This window comes from Diadema antillarum, unplaced genomic scaffold (genome assembly GCF_040938485.1).
Source record: "Diadema antillarum isolate AM-2024a unplaced genomic scaffold, OU_Dant_1.0 scf00000171, whole genome shotgun sequence".
NCBI classification, from domain to species: Eukaryota; Metazoa; Echinodermata; class Echinoidea; order Diadematoida; family Diadematidae; genus Diadema; species Diadema antillarum.
The window spans coordinates 57,316-70,815 of NW_027271060.1; the positions used below are offsets into that span (position 1 = coordinate 57,316).

The 13,500-nt window shown below is 37.6% G+C and overlaps 1 protein-coding gene across 1 annotated transcript in view; it reads right to left on the reverse strand.

Annotated features, from left to right (window-relative positions):
• The window catches only part of LOC139722774 (girdin-like), a 107,714-nt gene that overhangs the window by 9,862 nt on the left and 84,352 nt on the right, over positions 1-13,500 (reverse strand). The window contains exons 19-26 of the mRNA XM_071634060.1: positions 12,283-12,428; positions 11,577-11,666; positions 11,167-11,212; positions 10,486-10,651; positions 8,934-9,068; positions 6,528-6,653; positions 3,745-3,837; positions 918-1,124 (exon numbers count right to left, since the gene is read on the reverse strand). Of these exons, the coding sequence (XP_071490161.1) occupies positions 918-1,124; positions 3,745-3,837; positions 6,528-6,653; positions 8,934-9,068; positions 10,486-10,651; positions 11,167-11,212; positions 11,577-11,666; positions 12,283-12,428 (1,009 nt within the window). The remainder of the gene's footprint in view (positions 1-917; positions 1,125-3,744; positions 3,838-6,527; positions 6,654-8,933; positions 9,069-10,485; positions 10,652-11,166; positions 11,213-11,576; positions 11,667-12,282; positions 12,429-13,500) is intronic.

Genomic DNA, 13,500 nt, shown 5'->3' on the forward strand with positions numbered 1-13,500 from the left:
AATCTCTCTCTATACACATTAAAAAAAATCTGTCTAGTTATGCTTTCTTTAAAAGTTTCTTTTTGGTGACCATAATTGGTGAAAACAAAAGGAATTATGGTAATGTAATCAATAAGTAGTTTTTATTCATTACTTCCTTTACTTCGTTTTATCTGGAAATATTGGAAAGGTAGCCAAATGTAAAACAAATTCACAAATTTAAGCTTAAAGTGTTGTTAATCAGTCATTGTTAGTCACTGCAGTGATCAAATCAAAAAGATTGTAACAATTAAAAGTCAACTCACACACCAGATCACAAATAGTATTACTTTTCAGATATCAACAGTAATGGTGAAAAGTGAACAAGATTCATCAGACATACCCCACAGTCAAAAGTTATATGCAAGAAACAGTTTTAGATTGTACATCATACAACACAATCATGACATGCAGCATTGCATAATCACAAATTAAAGCAAACAAAATAATTTACTCAAAAGAATCAAGTTCTCAAGGCTATAGAAAATTTGTGTGTTAAAACTGCTCATGGAAAGATGAAACATAAAAGATAGGCATTGCATTATGGCATGAATAAAAAGAGTATTACTGCCAAAAGCAACCTGTCAAATCTTCTACACACTAGCCATAATCTTTCATGTAAGCACGGAGCTACAACTTACCTGTAGCTCCACAATGTAAGTAAACAGGAAAAAAAAAATGGTTAGAAGTAATTGAGTTAGGAGACAGTATAAGTCATGTTCAAGACTAAATTATGAAATATGTGAATGACCAGGCTGAAACTAAAGGTGTGCTGTCACTTTCATTTAAGAGCATCTTCCCTGAAAATATCTGAAACATACAGATTTATATAAATATATATTTTTCTTTTAATTTTAGCCCATCTGATTTCACCAAACTGTTACATCAGTGATCATTACCACTGCCATTTGTGGGAGATCTTGGGGACTTTGGCGTCTTGGGCGGAGACGATTTGCTCTGGGCGGAGGAGTTCGGTGTTGACGTGTGGAGTGGGCGCCCGTTGCTGGGCAACGTCATCGCAGACGTGGATGGCGATTGGTTGCAGCTGGTGTTCAGGGCACCACTACTGACTGACGTGCGAAGGCCATATCTCCGCGTCTCTGATTCTGCGGGTGTTGGGAATCGGTTTGGTGATGGGGGCAGGGAAATGTGGATTTGTATTCAAGAGATTTGCATTGTGCAAGAATGTTGCCATTCATTTAATTTGAAGGTGACAGGCCAGAAGATTGATTTCATTTTGTGCGAGGTTTAAGCGTGTACAATGAGGAGAATGATTATTTTAGATTTTCAGAATATATCCATTTCAAGCAGAAGTTTATTCATTTTTTTTTTTTGAGCAATTAAGGTATGATGTATTTAGAGATAGAGTCATTAATATCGAGGGGCAGTGTGTTGGATTAGTAGTGAAAGAAATGAAAATTAATTGGTTAGTTGCAGGTTAGAAAGAAGACTGAAGCTGCTGCACAAACATCTCCCGTACTTCATTTGTATCAAAGTCCATGATGCATTTTTGTATGAGGTGATATTATCATAATGAAGCATAATGTATTTTTCTTCCATGTTTACAGGCAAAATATATACTCTGACATATTTCTGGTTCCCTCATAATCATGCTTTCTGATTTTAGATTAATAACATGGAGAAGATTTGCATATAAGATTTTTTGATATTTCTACTTCAAGCAAATATCTGTGCAGCAACTAAATTATGACAAAGCAAAGACATAAACTAAACGGTAAACGTATTTGAATGGTATAAAATTGAATCATTAATATCATAATCAGACAAATACAGAAGAACTAAATGATAACAATTCCTTTAGGAATTTGATCCTCCAAGGATCAAACAGAATGATTGTTCGACACATATCATATGACATAATATGACTGAGTAAGACCTGGTTACAGAAATAGAGACATCAAAATAAAATTTAAAGATGTTAAAAGTAAATGACAAATAAACATGACAAATGAGAGAGATATACAATAAACAGAATCAAGCTGTGAAAAGAAAGTGTTGAAAACAACTCATAATTTCAAAGTAACAGCCGTAAAATCTGTCGATATTTCTTGGGATCTTCCACAACTCCCCAATATCTGATGTGGCAATGTGAAGTTAGCATCATTGTGGAAATCAACACAGCATATCAATCGAAAGCAAACAAAAAATCATCTGCAAAACAAAAATTGACAGAGTACTATCAAACTCGACGCTGAAGAGCTTCAATAAATTGCCAGCGATACCGTGTAGCGAATGACACAACAACCTCATAGTTGACTTGTCCACATGATGACACGCACACACCGAGAACAAAAACTAGCGTCTAAAAAAAAAAAAAAGGAGAAGGCAAAGCAAGACCATGCAAAAGAGCGATATATGTGCACACCATGCCATTCTAAACAAGACAAGACCAAAGTAGCAAAGCAAGCACATCATGCACACACACGCATGCACACATGCTAAACAGTCAAAATGCTACCCCGTAAGTATCAGGAAGCAAGTTATAACTTTCTCTCCAACGATGTGTGAAAAAAATCCACAGCAACAACAACTAAAAATGCTTGAATCACTCAAGATGCGCTCACTTTTTATTGTAACTTCAACGGGGTGCTCTGTGCAAGCAACCACAGTCATAATAATACTATAATACACCAGCTCATAATTTATGTCATTCTATTGATTCGTTGTAACTTGCTTCCATCTGCTTGGGCAGAATTCACGTGACATGATAAAGGGGAAAAAAGAAAAGAAGAAAAAGAAATACATTTGACAGAAACCATGGCATTAGTGTGTAAACATTGAAAAGTGCTTCAGAGGCAATGTGTTAGGTAATTCAACTTTATAAAGAAAACACATTCTTTGGTCCAGAAAGGACAGTTTGGATTTTGGCTGTGTAAACCCACAAAACACAGCAGGTATCTTGTTGCTCCGATTTATGACATAAAATCCTGCCTTTTTTTGACAAATTGCATGTGTATCACTCTTGTGAATTGATTCACTTCTACAATGCTACTGTGCTAATCTTCTATGCGGTCTTAAATATCAAAACTAGCTTCATGACACAAAAGAATCTAGTTTTGTCTTCTAACAATCTGCCCAGGACCACGTTTCATCCAAACTTATAATGGATTGTAAGTGAATAAAAGTTATCAATGATTTCACAATTGATGATAACTCTCAGTTGATAAAATGGTGCCCTGGTCAGCATTTGGTTATGATGGAATGAAACAGTCCAGCACTTAACACATGCCCAACACTTTCTTGTGTATGGATGAGATGCATTTGTCAGCACTTAGAAAAAAAAAATCACCTTCCTAACCTGACCAAAAAAATCTTGTATTTGTCACAAAGGCAAGCATTGTTACATTAACTGAAGCACTGTCATGAGCAGCCACAAATGCCATGGTTTCTGTTTCCATCACATAAAGACACATTTATGGCAACATAAGAGTGTACAGAAAATATACTATGTGAGCTAGCTGAAACAAAATGTGGAGGCACACACAAAAACTAATGATTGAAACAAAACAAAGTATGCTGGAAATGAAAAATACTCAGTAGACAAGAAAATAAAAGGGAAACAGAAAGATATCAACACGAGGTGGAGATGAGAAGGGCCAAAAAGAAGAACTAAACAAAAAGGATATTGAAAAAATGAAACAAAACAAAAGAGATTGACGGCGATGGGTGATTACAAGTCTGAGTGGGCATTTACGGAAGGCATACCAGAGTAGCTGAAACTGTTGGAGATAGTTGAAGGAGAAACGCTGGAAGGAGGGCTCTCCTCCACAGAGTACAGGTTACTACTCCGCCGCTGCCCTGTCGATCCAAGGTGATGGGGGGTGTGAAGGGGAAGAGGAGGGGTCGGGGAACGGAAGACAGGAAAGAAACAACAAAGAAAGATAGAGAGATACGAGGATGACACCACGAGAAATGACAAGGAACACAAAAGACGATACATAACAAGGATCTCATGGTAAATGTATCCATGGTGATAGCCATGGTTCCTCTCTTCTCTCGTCTGTTCAGTTCTAGGGACCATCACAGTCAGTTCATGTGACAAAAAACAAACGCAACAAAAACAGAAGAAAAACACAATACAAGCATAGTTGCGCACACACACAAACACACAAAACAGACAAACAAACATGTATTTGACAATTCAAAAATACCACATGAAGGTAACATATATAGACACAAACAATGAACTTGAAATTCACATAAGAGAAACATATGCGACAAATATTGAATCACACTGTCTGCTGAATGCTAATCAACGTTTACTCTGACTTGCTACTGCTAAATTTTGCCCCATGAGCAATTCACTACCACACGCTGCAGTATGAAATTCAACTTCTGGGGTTTTTTTTTCAAATTTCTACAGGTGAATTAGACAGAGGGTGAAAAATAGCCAGCTTGGCTCATTCTGAACTGCACACTATTCTACACGAAAATGGGTTTCTGAATGCTGAGGCTGTCCACATGTCAATTAAACTTTTATGTGTTCATTCATCTTTCAACTGGCACATGAAAAAACACTCATCTTTGGAGGCAGCCACACAAGATAAGCATGATGTAAATGTAGTGGTTCATCAATCTCCAAATCATACACACAACAATCTCAACCCATCTGTATGATATCCATTGATGAGTTGAGTGCCAAAATATCACCTATGCAATCGTATACAGTCAAACCTGTCTTAGTGGCCACCTGTTTACAGTGGCCACCAGCCGTATATGGCTACAAAAAATAATTCCCCCAAGAGAAAAGCCATGTTAAAGACCCTGTCTATAACAACAACTGTTTTTTGTCTCCCTTGGGTGGTTGCTATACAGGCTTGACTGTACAGGAAGCCTTGCTTAAGTCAACCTTGCACGAGTCGGATAACTGCCTAAGTCAAAGGTCTTTTCAAGTCCTCTTCTCGTTATATTCTATTGATTCTAATCCCTCTAAAGTCACATTTTTTCAAAGTCGAAGCTGTTTCTTCAGTCCAAGTAGATTCGACTTAGGCAAGGTTGACTTTATTTATTATTATTTTTTTCATTTCTTTTTCTTTTTCTTTTTGAGGAAGTAGGTGAAGAAATGTCTGAATTCACTGCATAATTCTGAATGATACAAGATACAGGGTCAACTGGTGTCTGGTGGGTGAAAGATTAAACACTGTTGTCATGGCAACAGTGTGAAATTGCCTGCCTAATGCCAGATAGCCTGGTAACACAGACATCTGAGATTCCGGGAACACTGACTGTGGTTGAGGCATTACATGGAGGGAAGACGCTACAAGGGTTTCCAGTTTATATCAGTCACTGGATGAGCGACTGACCAATAACATGTGATGGTCAATGATTGGCTGTCTGAAAGAGAAAAAAAAAATCAGGCAGGGGCTTTATGGTCTGCCTAGAACTGTATAGAAAACAGAGCTATGGCCATGATCCCCTGTGTTCAAATAGGACCAGAAGTGAACCACACCAGTCTTTTCACAATCACAACGGTAGAATTCTTACAGGAATCCCTCCATATACATTTGTATATGAACCCATTGAGGATGAGTCCCAAATATACTCGGGCAGGTGTCTATGGGAAATGCATGTTGTAGCAAAATAAGTCCGTCCTCAACGGGTACATATTGGAGACTGGAGCTGTTGAGGGGGAAAGAAAAGGGTTTCTATAGATTACAGTCCATGGAAATGAGTCATTTGCAAGCTGGGTGTGGGGGATGAGGGTGAATTTGATTAGAACAAATGCAAAAGCAACAACGGCATTAAAGATAACAATAATGTGTCACAGAAGTACACAAAAGCACAAAGCATAAAAAGTGTAAGTTGGTTGAAAAGAGGGGTTAGCTTATACAGTCAATGCTACAAATACTGCTGTTGATTCAATTCAATCAATTTGAATGGTTTCCTTTGTCTGACACGGCATGCACCAAAAATTGTTTGCTGTATCTTATTCCTTTCTATATTGATAATGAAATTTGGGGATGAAAAAGCAATGCAAAAGCTACCTTTTCTATTGTGAGTCACCAAGGCATACTGTGACAGTTGGTGGCACTTTTCTCTTTCTTAATCATGCGTGGTATCCATCAACAAAAGAGTATCCACATGTGGATATTTTGTGAGTGAAAATGTGGCAATTCTTCTACCATGTATTCAATACTGTAGCAAATCATGCACCACAGCGGTTTCTTGACACCATGATATTTTCCCATTGTTCTTCACTGGACTGAATGAATCAACAGCATGGCTGTCAGTGAGACTGCAAGTTTTAATAGAAATGATCAAACAAATGCTGAGAGTTAGTGCAGCAAATAAAGCATGTCTGTTCATCAAACAGGCTTGAAAACACATGAGGGTAACACAAGATCGGTAAGGCAGCAAATCAACACCATAACTAAAAAATGCATTAGTGTAGCTTGACAGCAGGGATGGTTGACAGGTGTCAAAGGAAGCAAAAGAGATAGAGAGGGAGAGAAAGAGATGATATAAAGAGAGAGAGTAGATATTGTTACCTCGGTCGGAGCTGTCCTGTGACTGCGTGTCGGCATGCAACATAGGAGTGCTGACACTGGGCGCTATGCCCTTGTCCAGGGAGTCGCGTGACATGCGCAGGTCCTCACTCGACATACTGAACGCTCCTGGATCCAGCATTGCATCGTCCACATGAGGGGGGAGGGGGTGGGGGTGGTGGGTGGTGGATGGGGAGAGGAGGTTTGTGAAGCGGAATGGAGGTAGGTTGGGGGAGGCGATGGGAGGGGTGAAGAGGGGGGGGCGGGCAGGACGCGATTGGGAGCAGTGGAGGGTGTGTAGCATGTAGTATGGGAGATTGGAAACGGGTGGAACGGGGGTGGGGTAATGCAGGAATGAGCCAGCAACAGGTGGAGGTAAGCGGAGGTGGTAGACAGAAGGAGTCAGAGTGTTTTCAAGTGAAGCGCATGGTGAAGAGCCAGTGAGGGGGAAAAGTGTGAAGTGGAGAGCACCGATGGCAAAAAGAATGTTGTACGTATGAGTAAATGGGTAGGAGAAGGGACAACGGTTTATCGGTTTGGCCATTGTTCAACAGCACAGGGATCAGACCACATTTAATGTGTCAAATTGAGACCCAGGCAGTGCCATCATGTGAATTTCATTTATGGAAAAAGTGCAAATACAATGTAAGTAATGATGGTTGTAGGGTCATGCCAAAGAAAGAGAATTGAATTCAAAATTTGATCAAATCATAAGGGAGTAAAGTTTAGGTTGTTCAAATATTGAGGTTTGTGGTTTATGGGTAAAGTACAATGTAGTGCATAAAACACAAGCCCAGTGAATGGCCGTAAACAGAGGGAGGGTTAAATATATTGGTTGCAATAACATTTCGTAACAGATTTTCATTTCGGAACATAGTGGAATATATAATCACCAAAATCAAATTGATAATATTGCAATACATCAAGCACAAAGTGCAGGTTAAATGTTTAGATGTGAAATCAAAAAATTATCAGAGGATTCCAAGGATGGTGAGGTAAGGTAAAGGTGCAGTGGATGTGTTGAGTAATGACCAGTGTTTATGACAGGAATTCATGGGTGGGAATGACATGTTTTGTGACATTTAGGGAGACGGGTGGAAATAAGAACAAAAATCAATTTTTGAAGGCAAACGTAAAAGAATTTGTGCTAAGCAAGGCACTTGATTAACAATGTTTTACATAAAACTGTCCACATGACTAAAAAAAATATATATGACAATTTTGAACTTGAAGCAGAATACACATGGGTATATTCACAGGCCATTGCCGAACAACCATAGCAAAATATAAACATAATAAACCTCAACATCTAACAAAATCAAAAGCTTCATGAATACTAACTCCCAAAGTGCACAAGAACCCAACACTTTCACTTAAGAATTTCTCCCAATGCATGCAACTATCAACAAAAAACACACATATATTCTTTATCTATTTTTTTTTTCAAGCAATATGCAAATCAATCTCAGCTTTGACGTAATTTCATGATAGAAATGAGACTTATCCACAATGGAAAAAAACATTCAAAGTCTCCCTTATATAACACATAGCATACAAAAATAAAAGGAATTTGCAATCTCTAACGGGTATGACATAACATACATAGGTTAAGTATCTTAAATCCTGTATCATTTCATGTCTCATTGTTCCAATAAGACTTGAGAGTCTATTCCAATTCATCCAAATAGCTGTCAAACGACTTGCAGTTAAACATCCTGTAGCATGGGGGGACTGTGTGTTGCAAATGTTGGCCCAACTCCGATATATCCAGAAATCCAAAAACAAATTGTGTAAAGCTCTATACTCAGCACACACTCAGCAAGAGGATCTTGACTAGAGTCAAATGCTACTATTAAGCATACACTTAGGTGCACATATTCACTGATGGGCAATTCTGTTACAGCAGGCCTGTGCTGGTCGTAGTTTCCAAATGTGCCCCAGATGGGCAGCACATGACAATCGATTCAAATGGGACAACCCTCCCATTACACAGTCTCCCCACATTACAGGGTCTTAAATACATTTGTACAACTCTGAGGCCAGGGCATTCACAGAAAGCAGGGAAAACTAAGATGATGATGATGATGACAACTCTGGCTGGTCTCTGGTAATAAATTCACACAGAACAAGACAGGGACACATCTACCAATGAAAAAAAAAAGTTGGAAAAGAAAAAAGAGGGGCAAGAGATATGAGGAAGTAAGAGACAAAAGTGAAAGCAACAAGAAGGAAATTAAGGGAAGAAAAGAGAAGAAAAAATGAGAGGAAGGTGGAGGTGATAACAACAGGAATATTCTACGACACAAGACAGCAACACCAAAGACAGAGATACGCCGTGGTCATTTCGTCCCAAGTGAACTGCGCACTGGGGAATCTGACCCACGACCCACAACCTTTCTGACCACCAACCTTTGGGCACAGAGTCGGAGTGTGCCTCCATGACATGGGAGGGCATGGACTGCCTATTGGCTGCCGAGGAGGAGAAGCCGTCCCGCTTCCTCCTCACAACCGAGCTGTTACTGTCCAGGCTTGACCGCCTGTCGTCTGTAGTAAAGAGAGTCATGTGGCATGACAGGTCTGGCCTCCATTACGATATTACCCCCCACCATGCAGGGGACTGTGGATTATCACTTTAAATGGGTATCTCTCTCCCTCTCTCCCTCTCTAAGTTTATGTGACATCAGGGCCCTGGTTCACTAACATGGGAACTATATCATGCCAAACATTGAGCCCAAAGTTGGAACAGATTCAGATAAGATCTCGTTGGGATACATACATAAGACATTCAAGATGTATTCTAGAATGTGGCAAGGTGGGTGCAAGATGTTGTTCCTAAATGGCTTAGTGAAACAGTGTCTAACTTCTGAGGACTGATTAATTCCAAAATTGTCCCTAACATTAGTTGAATTGAACTTTATAGCGCTTAGTGAAACAGCCCTAAGTGCTACAGGTTTTAAATATAGTCACTTGGTCTAATACCAGTTGGTCTAATTTCAAAATCGTCTTGCACCAATACCGCTGAACCCATTTGGTATTAACAGGATTAGACCATGTTAGATGAGACCAAATGGGCATTAGACAAACTGGGATCAGACCAAGTGGCAATTTACCATACTACAGCTGGAATAAGTGGGTTTGGAGGTAAACCTTCTTCCTCTGTCTACATTCATCATTTGATAATAGTAATAATAATGACAATAATAATAATAACAATAATAATAATAATAATAATAATAATAATAATAATAATAATAATAATAATAATAATAATAATAATAGTAATAATGACAATAACAACAACAATAATAATAATAATAATAATAATAATGACAATAACAATAATAATAATAATAATAATAATAATAATAATAATAATAATAATAATAATAATAATAATAATAATGATAATAAAAATAATGATAATAGCAATAATAATAATAATGACAATATTACATTTCTTCAGTGGTCAATATTGTATCTTACTTTAAAGCTCAAGGCAGGTTTTAAAGAAATTTATTCTTAAAACATAGGGAATTACACACAAGGAATACCAACATATCATAAAGTGAATAAAGGGCAAACACAAAAACAAACACAAGGTAAATAAAAGTGTGCAAGTTTTTAGTGCTGTTAGGCAAAGCTGAATTACTGCATGAAAAGATTTGCTGTAGATATAATCTTGCATCAAAGAATAAAACAAAACAAACAAATCGTGTCTTGAGTGGATTAATGACTGCTTGTCTGCAAATGATATCAGCATACCTGTAATGTATTTGATGCAGTAAAAAGTATTTTTGTTATAACAAAGAAAAAGTAGAAATAACCCAAACTCATACAACCATATTCAGTCAAGATTCTCCAAACTACAAAAATTTCTGCCAAAGTCAAATTGTAACTTAAAACCACAAAGCCTGTTTCAAATAAAAAAAATAGGCAGAGACAGTGAGAGGCGAGCACTAACCTAATTTCCTGTGTGATTCCATGACAACCGATCCGTCGAGGGAGTCGATCCCGGAGCCGATAGACGAGGCATCGCCGAGGCTGTCCTGGGCGACGTCGAGATGGTTGTCGGCATCCAGATTTCTTCTCCTTTCTTTCTCCTTCTCCCTCTCTCTCGTCTTCCCGCTCTGTCACATTAATTCATGAATAATTTTGATTCTGTATTTTTTTTTAAATATCAGTGAACTTTGCAATCGTTAGCAGTTTTACATATCATTTCATATCTTGTCATTTTTCATCACTCATTCATCACCTCCCACCATATTTCATTGTCATCTAGTTTTCTATTCATGAACAAACTGTAGTCTACCCATACTTGCATTAAATATCAGTTTAGGACTCCTTTCCCACCTTTGACTTTAATAGCAATGTCATACAGATAATGAACCTTGTGAATGGAAAAAATGTTCTGCTGAATTCAAACCCTAAAAACAAACAAATCATTACAATTTATTTCATTACAAAATTGATCTAAAAGATTGATCTGATGCATGAAACAGTTGTTTCACCTCAAGTAAAAACATAATCTGAGTCGCAACTGCTGCATTGCAATCTATCATAGGCTTACAAAAAATGAACAGAAAAAAAAGAGACATTTATTTCTTTATCAGATTTAAAGTGCATCAGTATCAATATCACATACCTTGTAGATTTTCTTCATGAACTTGAAGTTGAGGCCACCTCTGGATCTGTGACAAACACAATAAAGCCACAGTTGTCAAGTGACAGGAAGAAATGAAAAATAACAAACAAACATATGCCCATTTTTATCAATAATCTTTCAATTTCTTGTAGAATTGTATGCTCTTTAATATTTTATGTAAGTGGTTTCTAATTATCTCAGAAAAAGTTAAACCAGAATCTCCATCTCATTAAAAAAAAATATACCATCCCTCTAATTCAGCATTTTTGTATGCATCTACGTTTGAAAGGAAAGTTTCCATATGCAGTCAAAAAAGTATTTAAAAAAAAATTAAAAAAAACCCACTTTGATATCAGAGATATAACACTTCACTGACTACAATTTACTTGTACAACTGATGGAAGCCTTACTTCTTTGTTGGAGATGTGTAGCTCTTGTATTGCTCCATGATCTTATTCTCCAGTTTCTCCTTCTGTCGGCGCATGTTGTGCAGCTGGTCTCTGATCGACAATAAGACATTTACAGGGGAAAGCTTCAATTAATAATTTCCCCATGTGAACAGAAACTGCATTCAGGACTAGAAGGAATGTGGAATGGAAAGGCTTTTGTATATTTATTGATACCACTACAGTCTCAGAACCCTAATGATCAATCATCTTAAGTACACTCATACAAATGAAAAATGGTGATATGATCCTCATGAAAGATTGAAACAGGCCTCGCAAGACATTAGCAGTGTCAACCAATCTGTGTCACCTCTTATCAGTCAACACTTTAAAGTCACGTATACCACAAACTGTTGAAGGATTACCTTTGGTACAATCTTCTCCAGTTATCTTCAGGCTGCCTTCTACACATTAACTTAAAACTTCCTCTGAGTGCTCAAGCTATCTTTTAGTCTCATTCAGATCAGAGTGTCAATCTTTATCTAGAATTATTACTACCTCCACGATGTGGCTATAATTTTGCATGGGAGTTGTCATTTCATGTTGCTGAGAATGCACAGTTATTTAGAACATCAAACACTTCTCTTAGTTTGTGAGTGTATATCAAATATCACAAGACTATTTTGTTTTTTGAGAGGCTTGGAAAGGAAGAGAGAAAACTGTTGCCTACTCCAGTTGTCGCTGCTCCTCGTGGTGTAGCTCCTTGGTCTCCAGAGTGTTGACAAGGAGTTCAGAGTTCTGAGCCATCAGCTGGCTGAGCTGCTCCATCAGTTTACGGTTCTCCTCCTCTAGGTTTGCATTCAGTGTGTTCAGCATCTGGGGAGCACAGGAGGGATAAAAGAGTTTCTCAAACTCAGAATATAATCTCAATTTTTTTTTGAAGCATCATGCTTTGTTTGCTCACTTAATTTTGTCACACCTGACTTCCAATCAGGCTCATATCTTGTATTGATGCAACCATTCTTACATCGCACATCATCCTTTACACAAGGTCGCTGCACACTTGATACATAAGAGGGAATAGAAAAGTGTAAGACATAACGGAAAACAAATTACTGTCCTCATAAAATCATTTTGCCCTTTAAGTATTTTAAGTGAGCATGCTGTATCCTAGCATTATGCCATGAATTGTGCCCAAAAATAACAGCATGTGTAATTTTGAAAGTACATTGTGAAAGCTACCACTAAAAAAAAAAAAATTGTTTTGTTGTTTGTTTGTGTCTTTTCTGTTTTTTACTCTGTCATATCAATTCAAAAAGCTTGGGCACTAGTATGTGCTGTGGGAGATGGCTCTGGAGTGCCACATATGTATACTAAACTAGATATATCGCTACCGCTACTGATATGCCTCCGCCATAATGCATGGTTCTCCTAATAGGTCTATAGTACAATGTCTTGACAACGTGTGATGACAGTTCACACAATTGGCAAAATATTAAAATGACAGGTTTGACACAAATGTGCTGAATGTTCACTTTCCTAGAACTAGGTTCAATTGGATGAATGATTAAAATGTCAGAGTGCAAGTATTTGGGGAACTGATGATTTTTACTTGACTTTTTACCCTTTTATAAGTTTATGCATTGAGTAATTTTCAAGGTATTGAGAAAAAGTATAATTTCAGTATCAAATGGGAAAATAGCATTATCTAAACCTGGCCTTTGACCTTTGACCTCACAGTTCCAAAGAGAATCACTGTTAGGTTGAACATGCATAAATATGTAAGTTTCATGATGATACCTTGAGTTACTTTTGAGATATAGAGGAAAAAGTGCAATTTAGCACTTTCACTTGACCTTTTACCTTTTGACCTTTGACCTTTTGGCAAGAAACTTCCCCAAAACTATATATTGGGTAATACATGCCATACATCAAGTTTAAAAAAAAA